The 24,429-nt window shown below is 41.9% G+C and overlaps 3 protein-coding genes and 1 pseudogene across 5 annotated transcripts; 1 reads left to right on the forward strand and 3 right to left on the reverse strand.

The window, feature by feature from the left end:
* The first annotated feature begins 205 nt into the window (after positions 1-205).
* LOC126613877 (uncharacterized) lies at positions 206-9,976 on the forward strand. 2 transcript variants are annotated; one of them, XM_050281493.1, is made up of 9 exons: positions 206-372; positions 551-5,856; positions 5,946-6,193; positions 6,270-6,414; positions 6,809-7,010; positions 7,091-7,426; positions 7,523-7,642; positions 7,814-8,505; positions 8,799-9,976. In XM_050281493.1, exons 2-9 carry the CDS (start codon positions 742-744, stop codon positions 9,444-9,446), a joined length of 7,506 nt encoding a protein of 2,501 aa, XP_050137450.1. In that variant the 5' UTR covers positions 206-372; positions 551-741; the 3' UTR covers positions 9,447-9,976. The 2 variants fall into 2 exon arrangements, with proteins under 2 accessions (XP_050137450.1, XP_050137451.1); XM_050281494.1 differs by having other exon boundaries at positions 6,812-7,010.
* Positions 9,977-10,355: 379 nt separating this feature from the next.
* LOC126613880 (ethylene-responsive transcription factor ERF109-like) lies at positions 10,356-11,910 on the reverse strand (annotated as a pseudogene).
* Positions 11,911-12,389: 479 nt separating this feature from the next.
* LOC126613878 (putative pentatricopeptide repeat-containing protein At3g05240) lies at positions 12,390-16,112 on the reverse strand. Of its 2 annotated transcripts, XM_050281496.1 has the most exons (2): positions 13,106-16,112; positions 12,812-13,017 (listed from the first exon to the last, which is right to left on the reverse strand). In XM_050281496.1, the coding sequence occupies exons 1-2, from the start codon at positions 15,750-15,752 to the stop codon at positions 12,935-12,937; spliced, it is 2,730 nt and encodes a 909-aa protein (XP_050137453.1). In that variant the 5' UTR covers positions 15,753-16,112; the 3' UTR covers positions 12,812-12,934. The 2 variants fall into 2 exon arrangements, with proteins under 2 accessions (XP_050137452.1, XP_050137453.1); XM_050281495.1 differs by having other exon boundaries at positions 12,390-16,112.
* A 129-nt stretch (positions 16,113-16,241) lies between these two features.
* LOC126613883 (probable calcium-binding protein CML20) lies at positions 16,242-18,181 on the reverse strand. Its single transcript, XM_050281502.1, has 7 exons — positions 18,017-18,181; positions 17,667-17,787; positions 17,503-17,539; positions 17,395-17,422; positions 16,883-17,035; positions 16,662-16,764; positions 16,242-16,536 (listed from the first exon to the last, which is right to left on the reverse strand). The coding sequence occupies exons 1-7, from the start codon at positions 18,017-18,019 to the stop codon at positions 16,472-16,474; spliced, it is 510 nt and encodes a 169-aa protein (XP_050137459.1). The 5' UTR covers positions 18,020-18,181; the 3' UTR covers positions 16,242-16,471.
* Positions 18,182-24,429: the final 6,248 nt, after the last annotated feature.

The raw sequence follows: 24,429 nt of genomic DNA on the forward strand, positions 1-24,429 counted from the left end.
AGTTATTGCCAATCTTAAAGACATTTTAGCTATAAAGCCCCAGGCAGAAACACAAAATGTACTGACCTGACCCCACAGTACGTTCATAAGAGGGCGAAAGTGAAAAATCAAAATCAGAGAAGTCTAGGGGGTGAACATATAAATAATACAAAATAAAGGGAGCAAACAAGAAGACAAAAAAAAAAACCATTCCTTATTTTCCTCTCCTCTCGTGCTTCTAGCTAATTTTTCGATTTTTTTTTAATCTCTCTTCCCTCTCCTTCTTTTTCTCTTTCCGGTGACAGTAGGGCTTCTTCTATCTTACGCTTTCGCACTCGTGTTTTCTCCGCGGCGCACGTTAACCCCGCCGTTCTCTATCTTGCGCTCCCAGAGGTAAGCTCCTTATCCTACTCTCCCTTCCTCTTTCCTTTTGATCTCCTTAAATTCCGTCACTGCGAAACCCTAATCGAACAATAATCGCACTTGAATTTGGTGTTGTTTACAAGCATTACGAGTTAATTAGGTTTATTAATGGAGCAATTATGTGATGATTGATGTTTTGATTGGGCAGGGTTAGGGAGAGGCTCTAGGGTTTGGTTTTGTGATTAATTAATCCTTTTCTGTGAGATCCGCGGAGGGGGAGCAATCTCTGATTTTCGATATTTGGGCGGGCGGGAGAAGAAAGCTAGGGTTAGGGTTTTTGATGCGTTGGCAGAAATCAGAGCCCGCTAATTTGATCGTAGTGTGGGTCGGACGCCTGAGATGGCTAATCCCGGAGTCGGTGCCAAGTTTGTGTCAGTGAATCTGAACAAATCCTATGGGCAGCCTTCTCACCATCATCACCATCCACCGCATCATAGCGCTTATGGGACGAACAGGGGGAGGCCCGGTAGTCATGGCAGCGGAGGAATGGTGGTCCTTTCCAGGCCTCGCAGTGCGAACAAAGCTGCTGGGTCGAAGCTTTCTGTTCCACCCCCCTTGAATCTGCCTTCGTTGCGCAAAGAGCACGAGAGATTTGATTCGTTGGGCTCAGGTGGTGGTCCTGCAGGCGGAGGGGCTGCAGGTAGTGGGGCGAGGCCTACTTCATCTGGTGTGGGGTGGACGAAGCCTACTGCCGTTGCTTTGCAAGAGAAAGAAGGGGGTGGGGATCATGGAGGAGCTGATGATGCAAATGACCAGACTTTGCATGGTGTTGATGGGGTGAGTAGGGGGAACAGTGTGGGGAGCAGTGTATATATGCCACCTTCAGCTCGGCCTGGCTCAGTGGGATCTCTCCCTACTCCTGCATATCAATCGGCTGAGAAAGCACTGCTCTTGAGGGGCGAGGATTTCCCTTCTTTGCAGGCTGCTTTACCTTCTTCGTCAGGGCCTTCACAAAAGTCAAAGGACGGTTTGAATCAGAAACAGAGGCAAGCTGTCCGTGATGAATTGTTGAATGAGCAGAGCGATAGTAGTCATTCTAGTTTTCTTGTTGACATGCGGCCTCAATTGCAGACTTCTCGTCATGGTGGACAGAATGAGAATGGCAGTGAAAGTAAGGGTTTGGGTGGTGATCGAGCATCAGAGCAAGTAAGGAAGCAGGATGAGTATTTTCCAGGTCCATTGCCACTAGTACGGTTGAACCCAAGATCAGATTGGGCGGATGATGAGCGTGATACAAGTCAAGGTTTTACAGATCGGGGCAGAGATCACGGGTACTCAAAAACTGAAGCTTATTGGGATAGAGATTTTGATATGCCCAGAATAAGTGTTCTACCACACAAGCCAGTTCATAACCCTACGGAGAGGTGGGGTCCGCGTGACAGTGAAGCTGGAAAGGTTTCTTCCAGCGAAGTCCCTAAGGTGGACCCATACGGCAGAGATGTAAGAACACCTAGTAGAGAAGGAAGGGAAGGGAACTCATGGAGAAATACCACATTTCTGAAAGATGGAAATAGTGGTCAAGTTGGAAATGACAGGAGTGGTTTTGGTGCAAGGCCATCGAGTTTAAACAGAGAAACAAGCAAGGATAATAAGTATAGTCTGACATCTGTTCAAGAAGATAATTTTGTAAGGAGGGATGGATATAGACAAGGAGGGAGACAGCCTTGGAACAATTCTACAGACTCATATACAAGCAGAGGGCCTGAATGGAATAAATGTGACCGGTATGGCAGTGAACAACAAAATAGATACAGGGGTGATGCTTTACAGAGTAGCTCAGCATCCAAACTCTCATACTCTGTAGGTGGTAAAGGGCTTCCTGTCAATGATCCACTGCTCAATTTTGGTAGGGATAAGCGCCCATTCTCGAAGAGTGAAAAACCTTATGTAGATGATCCTTTCATGAAAGACTTTGGAGGTACTGGTTTTGACAGCCGGGAACCCTTCTCTGCCGGTCTTTTTGGAGTGGTTAAGAAGAAGAAAGATGTGATTAAACAAACTGATTTTCATGACCCTGTTAGGGAATCTTTTGAGGCTGAACTTGAGAGAGTTCAGAAAATGCAAGAACAGGAGCGACAGCAGATCATCGAGGAACAAGAAAGAGCTGTGGAGCTAGCTCGAAGAGAAGAAGAGGAGAGAACACGGATGGCTAGGGAGCAAGAAGAAAGGCAGAGAAGGATGGAAGAAGAAGCTAGGGAATCAGCGTGGAGAGCAGAACAAGAACAACTTGATGCCATGCGAAGAGCCGAAGAGCAGAGATTAGCCAGGGAAGAGGAGAAACGGAGGTTGTTTTTGGAGGAAGAAAGGAGGAAGCATGCTGCTAAGCAGAAGCTTTTAGAATTGGAGGAAAGGATTGCCAAGAGGAAGGCTGAAACAGGAAAGACTGGTGGTAATTCTTTGGCTGATGCAGATGAGAAAATGTCTAGGATGGAGAAAGAAAAAGATGCCTCCAGGGCAGCAGACATGGGTGACTGGGAGGATGGTGAAAGAATGGTGGAGAGGATCACAGCCTCTGCATCTTCTGATTCAAGTTTGAACAGGTCCTTTGAGATGGGTTCTAGGTCTCATTATTCTAGAGATAGTTCTCCTTTTGTGGACAGGGGAAAACCCGTTAATTCATGGAGAAGAGATGTGTATGAGAATGGGAGCAGCTCAAGTTTACTTCTACAACACCTGGATAATGGCCATCATAGTCCCAGGCGAGATTCATCTGTTGGTGGGAGAGCTCCTTTAAGGGAAGAGTTCTATGGAGGTAGTGGATTCATGTCTTCTAGCACTTACGACAAAGGGGGGATTTCTGAACCTCTCATAGATGATATCACTCATTTAAGGGGGCAGAGGTGGAACCTTTCTGGCGATGGGGATCATTATAGCAGAAACATGGAGATTGAGTCTGAATTCCATGATAAACTTGTTGAAAAGTTTAGTGATGCTGGATGGGGGCAGGGACGTGTCCATGGCAATCCTTATTCTCCTTACCCTGAACAATCATATCCAAATTCTGATGCAGATGGGCCTTATTCCTTTAATAGGTCGCGGTATTCCATGAGGCAGCCTCGTGTTCTTCCACCGCCATCACTGGCTTCCATGCACAAAACCTCCTACAGGGGTGACATTAACCGTCCTGGCCCCTCAGCTTTTCTAGACAATGAGACCCAGTACGATCATGCAGCTAGAAGTGAACCTACTGTGCAGACAGGGTATGATACTAATCGTCCTGAGAATATTGGACAACCTGAAATAATTAATGTCAAACAAGAAAACATGGGGAGTGAGAAGCAGAAACTGGACAGTAACACCACCCCGAGGTGTGACTCGCAATCATCTCTTTCTGTGTCTAGCCCCCCTAGTTCTCCAACTCATCTTTCTCATGATGACTTGGATGAGTCTAGAGATTCTTCAGTGTTATCTGCTCCAGGAGATGGCAAAGAGGTTCCCTTGTCTGGGCAAGAGAATGAACCTCTTGTATTACCTACCAATCCTGGACAAGAGAATGTGATGAATGCGTCTAGTTCTATCTCAACCGGTGATGATGAAGAATGGGCTGTTGAGAACAATGGGCATCTTCAGGAGCAAGAAGAATATGATGAAGATGAAGATGGATACGGGGAGGAAGATGAAGTGCATGAAGTAGATGATGAAAATATTGATCTCACCCAGGAGTTCGATGATGTGCATTTAGAGGAGAAAGGATCCCCTGACATGGACAATTTGGTCCTAGGCTTCAATGAAGGTGTTGAAGTTGGAATGCCAAATGATGAGTTTGAGAGAAGTTCAAGGAATGAAGAAGGTACATTTGTGGTGCCTAAGGTTGCATCTGGAACTGTTGAAGGACTGGGGCCATTTGATGGAATTTGTACTGATGAACCGACCCTTCAACCTATGGATGGGTCCTCCCAAGTGAATGTAGGTAGTTCTTCCAGAATGTTCCAAGAAACTGAGAAGGCAATGCAGAATTTAGTTATTCAGCCTAGTAATGTCTCTCATATGTCACCTGCAACTGAACGCGTGGAACATGTGGATGCTTCTAGTAGTTCTGGGCCATCTTCTCAGCTTCCAGTTACATCTTCAGTTAGCTTTACCTCCCATTTGTTGTCCAGTCAGGCTGTCATGCCTACAGTATCTTCTGTTCCTAATCAGACAGAGGGACCTGTTAAGCTTCAGTTTGGGCTGTTTTCTGGTCCATCTCTGATACCATCTCCAGTCCCAGCTATACAAATTGGTTCTATACAGATGCCTCTTCCTCTGCATCCTCAGGTTGGTCCGTCTCTCGCTCACTTGCACCCGTCACAGCCGCTCTTCCAGTTTGGTCAGCTAAGGTATACCTCTCCTATCTCCCAGGGAGTACTGCCTATGGGTCCTCAGTCAATGTCTTTTGTTCAGCCCAATCTTCCGACCGGGTTTTCTTTGAATCAGAGCCCAGGAGGTCCTCTGCCTATTCAAACTGGTCAAGGAATTTCTCAAAATATGAAAAATGATGCTATGTTGAGTTTGGTGAATGATCAACCTGGAGTAACTTGGAGGCACTTGGATGCATCACAAGATAATGTATCAGAAAAGATAAATTCAATGCCCGCCGGAGAAACTGCTGAAACCTCTGTCATGGTGCAGCGGGGACCTGCTGTAACCCATGTTGGTGATAGCAGCTCAAGGTCTGAGTCCGTTTTTCAGGCGGAAGACCAGAGACACAATAATTCGGTTGGGAAAAACTTCGGTGGTTTTTTTGGTACTCGGGAATCTCAAGGTCAGGCTCAAACTGGAGCAGAGCCATCTCAATCAGTTATTAAAGACAAAGATTTTAGTGGGCCAAGGAATCATGGCCCAACATCTGGTGGCAGAGGAAGAAAGTATGTGGTTACAGTTAAAAATTCTGGCTCACGATCATTTCCAGTTGCTGAGCCTTCTCATTTAGAATCTAGTGGGTTTCACAGGAGACCTCGACGCAATATGCAGCGAACTGAGTTTCGAGTTCGAGTAAGTGCTGATAAGAGGCAATCTACAGGGTCTGTATCTTCCAACCATGTTGGACTGGACGAGAAATACGTCTCTGGTAGGGGTTTTGGGCCTTCTGTAAGAAGTGGGCCTAGGAGAGTAGTCTTGTCAAATAAACCATCACAACTGATGTTCGATTCAGAGGGTGTGAGCCCAGGTCCACGTAATTCACAAGAAATAGATTCTGGGAGCAGGGCTGAAAGGGGAGCTGGAAAAGATGCTTCGACAAAGAGTCAGAATGTCCCGCAATCTGGAGAGGGAAATCTTAAAAGAAATATTCATTCTGAAGAAGATGTTTATGCTCCCCTGCAAAGTGGTTTTGTGCGTGTCTTTGAGCAACCTGGCATAGAGGCTCCTAGTGATGAAGACGATTTCATTGAAGTGAGGTCAAAGAGGCAAATGCTGAATGATCGGCGGGAACAGAGAGAAAAGGAAATCAAGGCAAAGTCTCGGGCTTCAAAGGTTGGAATGCTTGTAGTTTCATTTTGTATTTTGCCTTGCATTGATTTAAATAGTATTGCTTAATTGCTTTTATGTATTCATGTTATCAGGTTCCAAGAAAACCTCGCTCTACTTCAAAAAGTAGTAGTGCCTCTGCTAACTCAGGTAAAAATTATGCACTGGCAAATGGAGAAGGAAACTGCAGTCACTCTGATTTCGTTGCCTCGGAGGGACGTGGATTGAATATGGAAGTATCAGCTGGTTTTAACACTAATGTGGTGTCTCAACTGTTGGCTCCAATTGGCACTCCTGCCGTTAAAAGTGATCCCCAAGCTGATATTAGATCCCACACAATCGGGTATTTGTTCGTTTTGAAAAACCATTTAAAGCCAGTAACTTAATACATAGATTCCTAATCATCTTTTTATCAACAGGTCACTGAACACAAGCTCCCTTCCCGTAGTATCAGGTAGTGTGAAAAATCTTGGGCGCGGCTCAATTGTTGACAACAAAAGTAAGGTCCTGGAGAATGTTCAAGCATCTTTGGGCTCATGGGGTAATTCACGGATCAATCAACAGGTGTGCAAACCAATTATGTTCTAGATCTTGGCCTTTTGTTTATCATAGGTTTTTCATTTTGGTTCTGAATAGATTTGGTAAGGTTACTGTTTTATTCTTTGTTTCTTCACCATTTGTTTTCATGACTCATATTGGGTGCTTTTATTTGCACCCAAGCATATTTTTGTTTGTTCTGGTTGTGAAACTTCACTATTCTCGTTCTACTTATGGTTTAATTTACCTCATGTGTTCCATTATTGCACCTTTTTTGACACGCAAGCGTATATACGCTTGATTGTACTGATGAAGCAACATAATACGACATAATTCTTTCTTCCAAACCCCCCCCCCCCCCCCCCCCCCCCCTCCCTCTTCTCTTCCTCTGTATGCTGCCTAACTGATTGACTTCATCCAGCAGGTTATGTCATTGACACAGACCCAACTTGATGAGGCTATGAAGCCTGGGCAATTTGTGTCTCATGGTTCTGTTGGAAAAATTACTAGCTCAGTTTGTGAATCCAGCATGCCATCTTCATCACTGTTGACAAAGGATAACCCATTTTCTTCTGCTGCAAATCCAATAAATTCTCTGCTTGCTGGCGAGAAAATCCAATTTGGTGAGCATGCTAAAAACCTCGAGAGTTTGCTAAAAGTTGCATTTGTCATTTTTCTGATGATTTTATTTTCCTATATTCAGGTGCAGTCACGTCTCCAACAATACTTCCTCCTAGCAGCCGCTCTATTTCACATGGAATTGGTCCACCAGGGCCATCTCGGTCAGACATGCAACTCTCCCACAATCTTTCTGCTGCTGAAAATGATTGTGGCCTTCTCTTTGAGAAAGAGAAACACACTGCTGAGTCTTGTGTTTATTTGGAAGATTGTGAATCAGAAGCTGAAGCAGCTGCTTCAGCTGTTGCTGTTGCAGCCATCAGCAGTGACGAAATTGCTGGGAATGGTTTGGTTGCTTGCTCTGGTTCGGTTGCAGATACCAAGACTTTTGGATCTGCTGATGTTGATGGGATAACAGCAGGTGAATACTTTTGTTTTTTTTTTGGTGTAGTGGCGAACTTTCCTATTCTCCTATAATGTTTATTATCTTATTAGAATGATTTTTAATCTCTGGTAGCTGGAGCCGGTGATAAGAAATTAGCCAGTCAATCAAGGACTAAACAGTCTCCAAGTGTTTCCCTTCCAGCAGATCTATCTGTGGAGACCCCAGCAATCTCATTAATGCCACATTTACCAGGTCAGAATAATTTCTTTATAACCAATTTTGTTTTGGCCGCCCTTCCCAATAATGTTCAAGGTGCTGATATAGACGGGATAACAGCAGGTGAATGGATTTTTTGTTTTAGCAGTGAGTGTTGCCTTTTCTTTTGATGATTCTTCTAATATTAGAGTTTTTAATCTTTCGTAGGTGGAGCTGGTGATCAACAATTTGCCAGTCAATCAAGGGCTGAAGAGGCCCTTAGTGTTTCACTACCAGCAGATCTATCTGTTGAGACCACGCCAATTTCGATGTGGCCACCCTTACCAAGACCTCCAAATTCTTCAGGCCCAATGCTTCCACATTTTCCTGCTGGCCCACCTTCCCATTTTCCCTTTTATGAGATGAATCCCATGATGGGGGGTCCTGTTTTTGCTTTTGGACCGCATGACGAATCTGCATCTACCACCCAAGCACAATCCCAAAAGACTAGTGCGCCAGTTTCAGCACCACTTGGGACGTGGCAGCAATGCCATTCCGGAGTAGATTCATTCTATGGCCCTCCTGCAGGTTTTACTGGTCCTTTTATCGGTCCAGCGGGAGGTATACCAGGTGTTCAAGGCCCTCCACACATGGTTGTTTATAACCATTTTGCACCTGTTGGACAATTTGGACAAGTTGGCTTGAGTTTCATGGGTACTGCTTATATCCCATCAGGAAAGCAGCCTGATTGGAAGCACAACCCTGCATCTTCCACCATGGGGGAGATGAACAATATAAATATGGTTTCTGCACAGCGCAACCCTACCAATATGCCTGCTCCGATCCAGCATTTGGCCCCTGGGTCACCGCTCCTTCCCATGGCTTCACCTTTGGCCATGTTCGATGTTTCTCCTTTCCAGGTAATATTTCAGCCTGTTGACCTAATATATCCCCTTCTGCTTAGTAGTTTTAGGTTTTGCAACATAGTGCGCTTTGGGGAATAGTTCTCTCTGAAGAGAGTGGGAAGTGGAATGCTTTGAGTAGTAGATTTGGTTCCTTTCAGAATTTGTTAAGGATACATGAATCTATAGCGGGTGCAGGATGATAAATATGTTAAAATTTTAATGTATTCCTATTTGGTGGCGAATAGTTACCATACTCTTTTTTTTTCTGGAATAACAACTAACGAGTTTGTAAAAATTGTTGTCCCCAGCCTTCTCCTGATATGTCAGCTCAAGCACGGTGGCCCCATGTTCCTGCATCATCTCTTCAGTCTGTTCCTCTATCGATGCCAATGCAGCAACAGACAGACGTTATACTTCCTTCTAAATTTAGCCGTGGTCCTTCTGACCAAACGTTGCCGGCCAACATGTTCCCTGAGTCCCGGACTTCTACATCCTTTGATAGCAGTTGTAATTTTCCTGTGGTTACTGAAGCCACTTCCACCCGATTTCCAGATGAACTGGGTTTAGCAGACCCTACAAGCTCCAGCAGCACTGGGGCTTCAACACAGAATGTTGTCACTAAGAGCTCATCTGTGAGTAGCACCGTAGATAATGCCAAGACTGATGTTGATCAGAATCTTGGTACGAGTGCTAGTGGACATAACGCTAGTAACACCAACTCTCAGTCTTCTATGCACAAGAGTAATATCCCAAACCAGCACTATGGCCATTCGTCTTACCATCAGAGAGGTAATGCTTCGCAGAAAAATAGCTCTGGGGGCGAATGGTCCCACCGACGAATGGGTTACCAAGGAAGGAATCAGTCTCTGGGTGCAGAGAAAAACTTTCCAGGTACTAAGATGAAGCAAATATACGTGGCTAAACAGACCTCAATTGGGAGTTCAACAGCGTCATGAGGAGCCACATAAAATGAGCTGCCGCCTGTTGGGTTCGAGAAAAAGAATGCACGTTGAAGCGGTTGTTCAGGAATAAAAGATTTTTGGTTGTTTTTTTCGCAGCTGCTATTGCACCGGTAGGTGCAGTGTCTAGCATTGAGATTGAGATTGAGATTTTGTTGAGAGATATATAGGTGATAGGGTATGCTGGTTTTCCCGACGAAGGTTTGCAGAAACGGGCAGCAGGTGATATGATAGGAAACTATGGACCTGCCTGGTGCTCCATTAGGGAGAAAAAGGGGATGATATTGAAGTACTGGTTCTTGTTGACAAGGGAACTTTGTGATATTATTTTCATTTGTGGTCCGTCGATCGGGTTTCGATGTTTGAAATCTTTGTTGGCTGCAAACCGAACTGTCAATTTATTGAAGAATTTGATGTACTAAAAAACAAATACCGTCATAATCCAGGTAACATTCTTTTTGCAATTTCTGGTAAATGGTAAATGTGGCAGTCGAGGGATGCTTGTTTCCCCCTTCTTTTTGACCTCACTTGATCTGTATTTGTATGTAATTTAAATTGTGATAACTGCGGTTGAGTTTGGAGTAGGCGTTGTTTATATTTTCGCCCTTGGGAATGAGTTTAACGTGAAAAACAAAGATGGAGAAGCGTCGTTTAAATGGTGATTGTCACACGCAGGCTTAATTATCACGTGATGAGTGTTGTAGAATAATGCGGGAGTGTGGTAGGGTATGATTTCGGTTACAATAAAGTTCTTGTCTTGGTTCAAACTTGTGACCGCATTGCTAGTGGTTCAGTACGAGGAACGCCGTACAGTAACATATTGGCGTACCATTCGAACTTTGACCATTATGTTGACACTTTTTTTTATTGAAAATTTCGAAGGCATCAAAATTTCATGTACGACAGTACAAAAAAGTTCAAAATTTCAAGTGGTTTTGACACCAATACTTGTGAGTGAATTTTCCTTATAGTGCGAAAATGATCCTAAAAATAAAATTTTTAATCAATTATATCTATGTTCATAACGCATCAAAAAACTTCTCCAAAACTGTCGCGCCCAGCAAAAAAGGCACAAACACTAGTTTGTGGGCTGCCATATATACACCAATAGGTCACCATCTTGGAGGAAGTCCTTGTCCCGCATCTTCATGACCAACGCCGCTTTCTGCCATTGCCCCGCCGCCGCCAATTCCATATTCTCTGGTTGCGTCGCCAGGTTGAATTTGACCTGATCAAGCTTCCTCCTCCTCCTCCATGACCTCCATTTTGCTAATTTTCTTTTGCTTTTTGCTTATTAGCGAATCCTGGATTAGTACCGGCATTAGCACCAGTTCCACTACTAGAACTGTTGTTACTCGTGACAATGTTGCCGTCCGGGTTCAATGGGAAATTGAGCTTTGCCCTGTTCCCGCGGAACTCGATGGCGGCCTTGTCGTAAGCCCTGGCCGCTTCCTCCGCTGTCTCGAACGTCCCGAGCCACACCCTCGCCGCCCGCCGTGGGTCGCGAATCTCAGCGGCCCATTTCCCCCACGGCCTCTGCCTCACGCCCCTGTACTTGTTCTTGCTCTTCCTCGTAGTCGCCACATTCATCCCGGCAAACCCGGTTCCTAAACTCAGCTGCGGCTTCTTGGTTCGATTCGGCAACGTTGGCGGGAAGTAGTTGCACCCGAGACACCCGGGTATCCCGCACAGGCGACACGTGTCCCCGTCTAGTAAGACGGCCAGCATGTCCTTCTCCTGTTGTGCCGGTTGGCCCGCTGCCAATTGCGTACACGTGGCATTGTAGACGGCAGTCATTGGCTGCAGGTGCTCAGGGTTAGGCCCGCTGCTGCTTCCACCGGAGATTACGTGCTTGAGGGCGGCGACCATGATGCAGTGCTCCTGCTCCTGCTGTATCCGACTCATACGGGAGGACATTTTTGTCCAATCAGTCTTCGCTCCAGGGATAGTTTCGGAAAAATACACCGAAAATCGAGAGAAGTTTTCAGTTCCTTGCGAGAAAATGAGGAGGACAACGGGGAGAGAGAGACGGTCTTATAGGCGGATCCAAGAGAGAGGAGAGAGGAGAGAGGGTGTCCGGATCCACGTGTCGGTCACCCGTGCACACGATTGGATATTTGTTTCGGGGAGGTCTTTCACCATTCCGATGGGGAGGTGGGTGCCCACTGGTTGTCCAGCTCGACTTTACACTGCCACGTGAGTTCGTTGGCGTGGCGCCACGAGAGGTCGACAGCGCAGCTTTTCTCCTACGAGCTTCAGCCTTGGGTTCAGTGAGAGCTTGCCACGTAGCCTGAAAGGAAACAAAATTAGTTTTTGGAGTTTTCCTCCGTCCTCCTTACCGATGATAATTCGAACTTTCGAAGGATACATTCGTCTAAAAAGAAGAGAAAAACTTCGAGGAGAAACCTTTGGCAAAAATATGAAATGAAGGCTGTCACCGTGTCACCGTGCTACTCGACCAGAGATTTTTCAGTATAACAGTACATGGACAGTAGCACGGTGATGTATCATTCCTGTTCCGATCATAATATAAATAATATGATATATGTGTTAAAAAATTAATAATTTAAAAAATAAAATTTCTCACCATTTCTATAAAAACACGTGATGTATCATTCCTGTTCCGATCATAATGAAAAATTTCTCGTACTCAACGTTCCGTTATTGCATGAATACGTAAATGCATTAGGCAAAGACCGTGCCAATGTCTGATGATCTTAATTTATTGAAAATGAAGCATTATTGGATCTCGAGTTTCTTTCTCATAGTTCGTTGCCGTGTGCACAAATTACAAATAACGCAAAAATTATCGCCTCGACTTTGAATAATAGCTGCTTCTCAAACCCGAGAGCTAAAATACGAGGCCGCATTATGTTGTAATTAGGCTGCATGGGGAAGGAGATTATTCTATCATTAATGAATGATGGGATAACTCACGTATAAAAAATATAAAAAAATAAAAATAAAATTGCCTCTCAAAGATGAGTTTTGAGCCATAGGCCACATAGTTTACAAAGAATCTTCTTAGCGTGAAAGAGCGACAATAACTATGTAGACTCATCTCGTTAAAGGGAAAGAGCGACTACAACTGGAAGGTGAGGTAGACATAGGTAGTGTTTTTTGATAATTAGAAGTGTGAAGAAAACAGGAGTTCAATCTTTATGTTGTACAAACGCAAGACACTCTAAACACTTGTTTGGTGCATAACGTTTAGATTGAAATGGAAAACTCTTGAATTTTAAGGTATGTTGAAAGTGAAAGTAGATAATTTTTCATTTGGGTACACTAAAGAGAGATGCTTTCTTTTTGCTTTCCTTGTTTTAGTACTACTAAGTGAACGCATCAATACACTTCCTTATCATTGAATCCAATTCCCATGACAAGACTAAATCCAGGTACTTTTCTCATATGTCTTTCTTCCATCTCAGACCTCACTCTTTCAGCATCTCCCCACCTCCCAGCTGCTGCATACACATTGTAAAGCATCACATGCGATCTCGAGTTTTCCGGGTCCGATTCCGAAAGCATCCTACCAATTCTTTCGCCAAGTTCAACGTCCTCATGGATTCTACAGGCCCCCAACAAAGATTCAAGCATACTTGTTGAAGGTTTAAAGGGCAGTGCCCTAACAATGCCATAAGCCTCAGTCAGGTTACCTGTTCTTCCGAAAAGATCCACCATGCAGGCATAATGCTCGATTTCGGGTGATATCCCACGTTCCGCCATAGAGTTGAATACCAACCGGCCTTGCTCGACCAAGCCGCAATGGCTGCAGGCTGATAGAATACTTGAATATGTAATCCCATTAGGTTTTACTCCTGAAAGCTTCATCTGCAAGAAAAGATCTAGGGCACCTTCACCGTCCCCGTGCAGACCGTATCCATTAATCATCACATTCCACGACACGGAATCCTTTTCAACCAGCCCTTCAAACAGCTTCCTTGCACTCAATATGTTTCCGCATCTTGCAAGCATATTGATTAGGGCATTGCTGATAACCAGATCTTTGTCAAAGCCTTTTCGTATTGTGTACGCCGTTACAGAATCTGCAAGATTGAGGCTATTGAGTTGAACACAAGCAGAAACTAAACTCAGAACTGTCACATTGTCGGGTTCCAATCCCATCCGAAGCAATCCACGGAAAAATGAAACTGCAATTTCACTATTTTTAGTTTGAATCTGCACAGACAAGAACGCATTCCACAGCGAAATATCCTTCATGTTTCCCGTTTGGAACTGTAACAGGCAAGAGTTGATGTTCTCAAATCTAGCATACATGAACATAAGTGATGTATGGAGAGGGGTTTCTTCTACAATTCCGGTTCTGAAGGCGACAGCATGGATAGACTTACCCTGTAATTGTGTGCGGCATGCTGGCAATAAATTTAGCAAAGTTACGTAATTTGGTCTCTCATCATCCTTTATCATTTCACCAAACAAGACCCAAACCTCATTCTGTAAATTGTGGTTTCGGAAGCCAGTCATCAGAGCATTCCAAGACACCACACTCCTTGTTGGCATGACTTTGAAAAGTAACGTCCCAGCATCAAGGTCTCCACAGTTGCAATACATGCTAATAAGTGAATTTCCCATAGAAATGTCAGAAGAGAACCCTTTTTTTATAGCGTAACCATGAATAGCCATTCCTTGCCCTAAGCTTTCCTTCTCACCGAGACTAGGGAGTATGCTTATCAGGGTGACTAGGTCCAACTGGAAGCCCTCTTTCTGCATCTGGTGGTAAAAGGCAACCGCCTTTTCCATCTTGCAGTGGTGCACACAACCGGATATTAACGTGTTCCATGTTATGGAATTTTTTGTAGGCATTTCACGCAGCAAAGTAATTGAATAGGAGAGGCGATGACAATCAGAGTAAAATGCCAACAGGGCATTTGACAGATTGAGATTTGAGAGGAAACCCTTCCTAATACTAAATGCATGCACAGACTTCCCCACTAAATCCGCCTCAAGTTTGGAGCAAGCAGAAAGAACACTAACGATGGAGACTGCATCTGGAACAAACCCTGAAAATTGCATTTCACGAAATACACCGAGACTTAAATTCCATAGCCCGTTGTACACGTACCCAGAAATCATTGAGTTCCACAAAAGAAGGTTTTTACTGGGCATTGGCTCGAAAAGATACTGGGATGAATCAGTGTCTCCAAGCTTGGCATACATTGATACAAGGGCTGTTAGGATTGGCAGTTGATTTTCTGATCCATGTTTAATAACACAAGCATGAAGGGACTCGCCGAAAGAAAGGCTACTGGAATTCTCACATGAGGGAATAACGGACACGAAAGTGACGAAATTAGGCTGCAAGTCAACCCGAAGCATACAACGGAACATCGCAAAAGCTGAGATGGCCTTCTGCATTTGTGTGTATGCAGAAATCATAGCATTCCAAACAACAACATTCTTTTCCGGTACAGAATCAAACAAGTTTCTAGCACCACACAAATCCTCATCCCCGGCATACATTGAAATCAAAGCAGGAACCAAAAAATTATTCGACAGGTAACCAGATTTGAGAGCAAAGCAATGTAGGGACTTACCGGTATGCATACACCCCAAGCGAGTGCAAACAGGAATAACAGTGGCCAGAGTGCTCAAATTCGGCTTCAAATTCATAACGAGAATCTCCCCGAAAACATCAAACGCTTCCCAATTCAATCCGTTCGACGAATAACCAGCAATGAGTGCATTCCAAGCAACCAAATCTGGTTGAGGAATTCTATCAATCATTTGACGTGCCATCCCCATACAACCGGTTTTCGCATAGAAATCAACCAATGCAGTCTGTATAACAAGGTTTTGCTCAAACCCAGTTCTTATCACGACTCCATGAACCTCTTTCCCAGTCCTAATCGCAGCCAGCGCCGCGCACGCCTTGATGACGAATGGAAACGTAAAGTCATCAGAAGGGCAACCGGAAGCCCCGGAATGGAGGTAGACATACAAGAGCTCATGGTATAAGCCATGATTGCTAAGGTACCGGATTACGAGGTTCTGCAGGCCAAGACTTGGCCTTTGGATTTGTTGGAATAGAGAGAGAGCTAAATGTGAAGAACCCAGATGAAAACAGGACCTGACGAATTGCTCCACCAGAAAAACATCCTTAACAAGTCCTTGTACGATGAGAAGGGAGGTGAGAGGCCTCAAGCCCTCGCAGGTTTTGCAGAGGTTTAGCAGACGGAGGAAGCGGGGTGTTCTCGAATTGATTGAAGAATGTTTGTGTCTGACAAGAGAGAGAATCAACGGGGAAGAAGACAGGGTATTGGAGTGTCGGAGGAAGGAACTCATTACTCCATTAAAGTTCTGAGATTGGAGCCAAAGCTAGCCGTTGAGGTTTCTATTTGATCATCTGGGTTACCCTACTTTAATATATTGAGAAAAGTACTCGAACTCGGATGCAAGAAGAAAAGTATTCGAACTCGGATGCAAGAAGACATGTACATGAGGTGCCTTCTCTCGCTCAATCGGCTCAACCCACATATGCAAAGGCATGTCTTTGTTTGAACCGACTAAAGTTTTTGTTCTGATCACAGAAACGAGATATAACATGAGCCCCAGAACACTTCGACAATTTTCAAATGGAAAGGGTCTCCGAACATTTTATAATGTAAAGGTTAGGAAACTGTTATTCACGCTTCAAAAATGTCATGCAACACTGTTCTCTTCCTCGTTAAATTTGAGACTCGAGGTTAGCGCAAGTGGCGAGTAAGAAAGGGGAAATGAGTTACGATTACGGTGAGGTCAAAATTTCGATCCCTTCCATCGTAACCAAAATAATAGTAGTAATACCATCAATCATCATTGCATTTTTCGTGAACAAATATTTAAAATTTTACCGACGTACCACCACCACGCTACAACACTAGGCATAGTTATATCCAAGATTTCTACAAAACAATGTTAAAGTGAAACGAAGGCTTTTGTTTAAAGTTATAAATACATCACACAGTAATTCTGCACGGGATCAGGATCTCGATATCACGCAGAAGGCTAAAACCTTTCGGGTTCTAATACCCGTATGCTGTTCTCTTCATCATCCTGATAAACTCATCAGCATTAACTTCTCCATCACCTGTACATTTCAAGTCATAAGCTCTGGAATTAGCAAAATTATGCTCAATGGATTTCAAAGCACGTAGAAGTAAAAGTTGAGGGTATCAAAGGAAGGACGGAAGGATTATATATTTAAGCACGTACGATCTCGGTCTGCTTCCTCAATCATCTCTTGGATCTCTCTGTCAGTGAAGTTCTCACCCAGATCCTTTGCAATGCTCTTAATGTCTGCTGCAGATATCTTTCCCTGAATTCAAATGCGGAAATAATGGAATTAGGTATTGACAGATTGAAACAAAACAAGTATTTGAAGTTGAACCACTCCAAACTGAAACAAATTTAACGTTTAATAAGCAAAACAATACATTGCGATCTAGGTCGATGAGCTGGAATGCTTTCATGAGCTCCTCCTTTGTGTCTCGTTCTCCAATTTTGGCGGTCATCATGTGAGCAAACTCATCAAAGTCGATAGCACCACTGCCATCCTTGTCAACATCTGCAATCATTTGATGAATTTGCTGCAGAGAAACAACATGTTCATTCAACACACCAAACACAGAATACCAAGTAGAAAGAGAACTACTACGATTCTCAAGAAATCTAAATAATGAGTTTGTTCACTAGCCCCCCTCCCCAAGGATTTTAGAGTAAGGAAACCAACGGATGAAAATATTACTCAGCCTCACTACCAGGTTTTATTTGGACCCAAGAAGAGCGAATTTAGAGATAAAGCATACACAATATAGTTATTGGAAAACTGTACTCATGCATTACAATATCATAGGTATGGCTCTCTCACTCTTCATCACACTCAAAAACAGACCCTGAAAAAACGAGGATAACTAGTGAATGTACAGAGGCGGATAAGTTACGTTACCTCTTCGGTCATCTCAAAACCGAGAGCCCTGTCACCGGAAAAACACAGTATCAGCCGTAGACATTTACATGACAGGCTAATCACAAAGCACGAGTTAAGAACTCATACCTCATGGCAACATTCAGCTCCTTGGCATCAATAGTGCCTAAACAATACAACATGGTCAAAATAAAAAACTACGAATTTAATCAAACATTCTTATACAGACAATATAAGCCAACAACATCAAACCCTTCAAAAAAATCTTAATCAAAATACTAAATTTGCAGTACCCGAGCCATCGGTGTCGAATAACTCGAATGCCTCCTTAATCTCTTGCCTCTTTTGTTGAGTTAACCCGTGATGTCGCCCTCTGGGTTTCTCCTTCCTAGATGGCCCTCTGTAAAGGCTTGCCTATCAACCCATTACCAAATTCAGACAAAACCAAGTCAATCAAAACCCTACCCACCATCCAAAATTCATCAAATTCACAAAACCCAGATCCATATTTTTCAAACTCCATCAATCGATCAAATTAAATCGTTAAAAGTATGCAGTTTTCCCAAATAAGATCAACCAAACAATGAGCTAAAGATGTTGAAAGATTGAAAATTTGAGCTGGAAATTGCATTGAGATGCATACCATTGAGCGACGCGTGAAGTATGAAGGTCGAAGAAAGTGTCCTTCTCTGGAGGAATTTGATCTTTCTTCGCCCAGAAGCTCTGAGAAGGCCTTTGAGTGCAATGCAAATCAAATTTGGGAAGAAATTTGATGGGTTTTTGGGTGTTTTGATACTAATTGGGCCAGAAATTTTATTTATTACGCGCCTAATTGTAGGGTCAACTGACTTTTTGGAGTTGATGGATTGGGCTGGGCCAGGTTTCAGTAGTCCAGTTTTAATCGGCTTAATATCTTTCTTATTTTACGTTTATTTGTGTCCAAGTCGAATTTTCATCTTATAATAAAAATTAAATTAATAAAAATATCATGGTTATGGAAAATTTTAAAATTCTTTATCTCAAAATAGAAAACAAAAGTAATCTCAACATTGATGCAAAATTTCTTTTTAAATAACATAAAGCAATACTAAATACCTCTTAATCTAAGTAACATTTGTATTTAATATTGAAAGAGCTCTCAAGTTTCGATAATAAAGAATGAAAATCCAAATATATAAAAACCTCTTAAGAGAAACTACATGTAATTTGTTCGACAGAGATCAATGAATTTTGTCTAAAATGCTTTAAGAACTGCTTTTAATTTATGCTTCTTGCGAAAAGATTGTCACATAAATTACAAGTCTTCTCTGTATCATATGTGTCCGAAGGGACCTAAACTTTTCTATTTGTTTATACCAAGGTTAAAAAACGCTTTGTTTATACCATATTTAGGGCTTCGTATTTAGACTTCGTATAAATACTCGAGGAACTTAAATGTAATTATGTGGTAAAGGAAATGACAAATATGTAATAAGTGAGGAGTCCTTATTCTATAAAAGGACCCCTCACCCTCACAATTAGGAGAAGCCAATTCCTAGGCTCTCTCACCCCTCTCACATCCCCTTTTATATTCATAGGTTCTATCCCTCACCTCTCAGATAAATACAATAATCAGTGTGGACGTAGTCCAAACCTTGGGGTGAATCACGATACATCTTGTGTTATTTATATTTCTGCAGATTCATGGTCGGATTTACATTGTTCCAAGACCTCCGGTTTTGTACATCAACACACTTCATATATAATACAAAAGCTATGCAACCCCAAACAAACTATAGAATATGCTAACAAATTTAATTTTCAAAAGAATTACTAGTCCATCATGCACGAATTCAGGATTTGAAAACAGATGACTACATTTGCTGAATTGTTCAAATTCATAGCCCCCAAAATGGAAGAAGACATTAGTATCTATGTAAGATCTCATGTATTGGGCTTTTCCTCGCAGTCAAAATGATTAGGAATATATGTAAATCCGTAAATATTTGAAATTCGTAGATTAGACATCATATTTAAACACAACCTCTAATTCCTACATTCCTATATCAGAATTTAGGAACAAGAAAAATAAGAGTACAAAATAATAAGGAAGAGACAAAAACAAACAGAAAGAAGAAGTGGAAGAGGAAAAGCTTCAGGAAAGAAGAAAGAAGCAAGAAATATGAGAGAAGAAGAAACAAGAGTGCAGAAACATTAAGAGCAGAAAAGAAGATCTGCACCCCGAAACAAAATGTGGTCTTCTGTTTTTCTTTTTGCGTGGTTTAGGCTTAAGCCTATATATGGGTGGTTATATTTCTACCTAATTTTTGGTTAGTTTATAGCTTACCCGAGCCAGACATAGATTAATTCGTGCCCACCATCATCCATTAGAGCAACTCCACCTTTGGAGCCCTCCCCCCAGGCAATCCACTATTCAATCCACCATGTGAACAGTAACTGTCATAATGAACAGTAACTGCTTTTTGCATCTCCACCCTTGCACTTGAATAGCTCTGACAATAGGCAATAAAATATTATTAATTTTTTTTTACAAAATAATACTAAATAAATTTATTTGTAATTTCGGATAAGATATTTTAAATCGTTCTCGTTGAGCCACGTGTCATTTACCCAAAACGACTATTATTGGTTATAGATTTCGATAAGATTTTTATCCAATGTCATCGTGCCACGTGTCGTTATCTTTTCAGAATTTTTGAGGAAAGATTTCGATCAGATTTTAAATCGTTCTCGTTGCGCCACATGTCATTATCCAAAAAGATAATTATTGGTGATGGATTTCGATAAGATTTTTATCCAATGCCGTCATGCCATGTGTCGTTATATTTTCAGAATCTTTTATGATAGATTTCGATCAGATTTTTAACGAATGACGGCATGCCACGTGATCTACAACCTAATCATTTCAGAATCCTCCATATAATCCATCATCCATCCTTTTAAATCTCACACCAATTTTCTCAATATCTCTATCATTATTCATAGTTTCTGATTCCTTCTTCACCAAATCAAAATCTGTATCATTATTCATAGTTTCTACTTATAATGTCTTCTTCTTCAAGCATGATGTGGGATATCGATCAAGAAGAGGAATAATTGTTTAACCAATCTGAATGAATGTTCAATCTCCAAATAACCCAAAATGAGAAGGAAGAGGACGAGGAGCGGAGAATGAGAGATGACGAAGCAAGAATGGCCAGAGATTCACATTCCCGTCGAGTCATCCAAGCTGTAGCTCAGATATGCATGCCCACCCGTTCCAGAAACCTTGATAGAAGCAGGCAACAACGAGGTGAGGAGCTGTTGGACGATTATTTTGTCCATAATAGTGCATTTCCTAATACGTACTTCAGACGTCGTTTTAGAATGGAACGACATTTGTTCAACAAAATCATGATTGCTGTTTGCAACCATGATTCTTACTTTGCGCAAAAGAAGGATGCTTGTGGTGCTATGGGTCTCCTTCCCGAGCAAAAAATTACTACTGCGCTGCGGATGCTTGCGTATGGAGCATCTGCAGACCAAGTAGATGAGATAGCGATGATGGGGAAATCAACCATTCTTGAGTCCCTGATGAGGTTTTGCGGAGTAATCGAATCTATCTACACCGCATAGTACCTCCGGAAACCTACTCACATTGACTTGGAAAGGCTTCTGAAGAAGGCCGAGATGCGAGGTTTTCCTGGGATGATTGAGAGCATTGATTGTATGCATTGGACTTGGAAAAATTGTCCAAGTGCATGGCAAGGCACTTATGGAGATAGAAAATGAGCAAAAAGTATTATTTTAGAGGAGGTGACATTTTTTGATACATGAATTTGGCACGCCTTTTTCGCGGTTCCGAGAGATCAAAATGACCTCAACGTCCTTGCCCAATCCTCAGTGTTCAATGATGTCCTACAAGGAAAGGCACCAAAAGTCACGTATGAGGTCAACGGACGTATGTACGACGAGCTATACTACCTAGCTGACGACATTTACCCAAGGTGGTCAACATTTGTCAAAACAGTGCTACGTCCGCGAAGTGCAAAGGAAAAACACTTTGCAAGATGTCAAGAGGGGTGCAGGAAGGATGTGGAGCGTTGTTTCGGTATCCTCCAAGCTCGCTGGGCGATCGTCAAGGGTGCTGCCAGATTGTTTGATATAGAGTCGCTTCGATCCATCATGATGACGTGCATCCTTCTTCACAACATGATTGTGGAAGATGAGTACGATTATGAAGTCGTTGATGAATATGAGCCAGGCACGATGAACAATTCAAGAACACGTATATATTGTGCTCATGACGCCACTGATGAGCCCGTGCAACATGAGCCATTAGAAAGGGATGGACGTTACAATGAAAGGGTCATTCAACGATATACTACATTTCAAAGGCCAGACATGCACAATGCCCGGCAAAATGACTTGATAGAGCACCAGTGGGCATTGAAACAAGCTGAAGATAATTAAGTTCATTTAGTGTGGTTTTTATTATTTGGTGTGTTTATGTAATTTTATTTGGTGTGTTTTATTTTAGTTCATTTAGTGAGGTTTTTATTATTTGGTGTGTTTATGTAATTTTATTTGGTGTGTGTTTATGTAATTTTATTTGTGTGTTTATGTAATTTTATTTGGTGTGTTTTATTTTAGTTCATTTAGTGAGGTTTTTATTATTTGGTGTGTTTATGTCATTTGAATAAAGATTCTCTTATAGTATAAATATATTACCATATTAAATAAATTTATTCTCACTTCAAATAAAGTACTAAATTCAATAAATTCGAAACAACATAAAATACTCAATTCAATAAATAATAAATTACAACCCAAGGTGATTGAAAAACTATGGGCTCCGATTACAAAAAGTACTATAATCATCATCACTTAACCAATTTGTGGTGCTAGGATGATCTTCTCTTGTCGTGCTAGGACCATCTCCTCTTGCTCTCGCTTCTCTTGCATGCCTCCTACGCACCACATCCTCTTTCTCCAACTTCCAAAAATATTTAGAATTTGGAGACTTCCCTTCTAAAGGTGTGTTCATAATCTCACGATCTCGTTGAGCTATTCTTTCTTCTCTAACCAGTTCCCTTTCTTGCCTAAGTAGCTCTCTTTCTCTCTGATTAGCTTCAAATTCGCTCTTAACAGCTGCAACTTTTGCCTCCTCTCTAGCCTTATTAGCCTCAAATTTCGCCATTTCCTGCGCCAAAGTCAATTCACTATGGCGAGTAAGTTCTTCCATGTACTTTGCATAATCATGCTTGGAATCACTTCCTTTTCTCTTTGAAGCCTTCTTACCTTGAGGCCTAATTGGATAACGGGTCGAACCCGACGCTTGTTCAGGGATGGGCGTTTCGGGCACTTCTTCTGCATCATCTTCATGCGAGCCATTATCAGGTGTAGAGTATAGCGATGTGCTGCTCATAACAACTTCTGGACCAACATGCACAACTCTGAATTTAGGACAATCTTTGACAATATTCCAACATTCCCACCGGTTGAATGATTTATTTTTGCTTTTGGTTTTGGCACCATACCAAGCTTGTGCTTGAATTAGCTACACAATGGGGGAGAAGAAATAATTATAATCAAAGTAGGTAACAAATAAATAATACAAACAAATAAATATAATTAAAGTAGGTAACAAATAAATAATACAAACAAATAATTATAATTAAAGTAGGAAACAAATAAATAATACAAACAAAAAATTATAATCAAAGTATGTAACAAATAAATAATACAAACAAAAAATTATAATCAAAGTATGTAACAAATAAATAATACAAACAAATAATTATAATGTAAATTTGGGTATAGTACAAACAAATAAATAATATATTGTTACCTAATCCGTGTAATTTTCCCCACTTCGAAGATTACTACTAGCTTGTGCCAAGGTGTCTCTCCAAATACTAAACGATTGGCTAAGTAATTTACAACGACTAGACATCGATTCTTTGGTTCTACTCCCATCCATTTTTTCAAGATAATTGGTATGAATAAGACTCCACATTTCTCGTAATTGCACCTCATTACCCGTACGCAAACTATGAGTAACTTCAACCCAGCTAGTACACAATGCAACATCTTCAAGAAGCGTCCAATTCGTACCTACATCAGTAGTCATTTTGTTGAAAAAAAATTGGATTGAAACTTTGAGAGAAAGATAGGAATGTGATTGAAAGTAGTTGAGAAAATATGAAATTGTGGTGTAAAGTAGATGATAATGAGAAGGTATTTATAGAAAAGTATAAACATTTTTTTTTAAAAAAAATTCAAATATTTTTTCAGATTTTTTACAATTTTTAAATTTTTTTATTCAAATAATTAATCTCTACCGTTGGATTTAAAAAAAATTGAATTCCAACACTCCAGATTGTGCCACGTGTCACAACGGTAACTTTTCTAAATTTTAAAACTATTTTTTTTTAATTTATAAAGCAGATTAACATCAACCGTTGATCTCAGATTGAACGGTTGATATTAAATCAGTTTTTTTTATTACCGTTAGAAATCGGAAGGCTCGTATTAAAGAGTTGTTGGGATCGAACGCACCGTGGGAAGCCACGTGGCTTCCCAACGGTAACATTGACTTTTGCAAAAGGCGCTGAAAATTCTGAAAAGTTGTCGGGCGACGTGCCCCCACGCGCGAGTGGGGTGCACGCACCTGATAGAAAAAAATAAAAAAAGGAGCAGACGCCAGCGCTGGCGTCACACCCACTCGAGCTCTCGGGTTGTGAAGAGTTGACAGGCCTGGAGCTCGGGCCTTCTCAACAGCTCGGGCTCTTCATGGCTGGAGCTAGTTCATAGGGCCTCGAGCCCTTTCCTCTCCCCTGTCCCCCGAGCAATGTCCATGGCTGGACTTGCTCTTAAGATGAAATTAAAGCTTCTTTAGAGAGAGAGAGAGAGAGAGAGAGAGAGAGAAAGAGAGAGAGAGATTTTTTTTACTCTATTTTTTGTTTACAATAAAAGGGAAATGAATGAGAATGATTCGTTTCCCCACACATTATCACCACTTGAGTAATCGTAAGAGCTTACATTTATGTATTTTTGTTGGACTCTCTCTGTGAA

Source organism: Malus sylvestris, chromosome 2 (assembly GCF_916048215.2).
Source record: "Malus sylvestris chromosome 2, drMalSylv7.2, whole genome shotgun sequence".
Taxonomy (NCBI): domain Eukaryota; kingdom Viridiplantae; phylum Streptophyta; class Magnoliopsida; order Rosales; family Rosaceae; genus Malus; species Malus sylvestris.

What these genes read in the sequence shown, in the direction of transcription:
- LOC126613877 (XM_050281493.1), top strand. Translation starts at nt 742, where the DNA reads ATGGCTAATCCCGGAGTCGGTGCCAAGTTTGTGTCAGTGAATCTGAAC. An exon ending in TGTTGATGGGATAACAGCAG is followed by an intron (nt 7,427 to 7,522) that starts GTGAATACTTTT and finishes AATCTCTGGTAG; the next exon opens with CTGGAGCCGGTGATAAGAAA. An exon ending in ATTAATGCCACATTTACCAG is followed by an intron (nt 7,643 to 7,813) that starts GTCAGAATAATT and finishes AATCTTTCGTAG; the next exon opens with GTGGAGCTGGTGATCAACAA.
- LOC126613883 (XM_050281502.1), bottom strand. An exon ending in ATTCGACACCGATGGCTCGG is followed by an intron (nt 17,540 to 17,666) that starts GTACTGCAAATT and finishes TGTATTGTTTAG; the next exon opens with GCACTATTGATGCCAAGGAG. An exon ending in GTTTTGAGATGACCGAAGAG is followed by an intron (nt 17,036 to 17,394) that starts GTAACGTAACTT and finishes GTTTCTCTGCAG; the next exon opens with CAAATTCATCAAATGATTGC.
- LOC126613878 (XM_050281495.1), bottom strand. Translation starts at nt 15,752, where the DNA reads ATGAGTTCCTTCCTCCGACACTCCAATACCCTGTCTTCTTCCCCGTTG.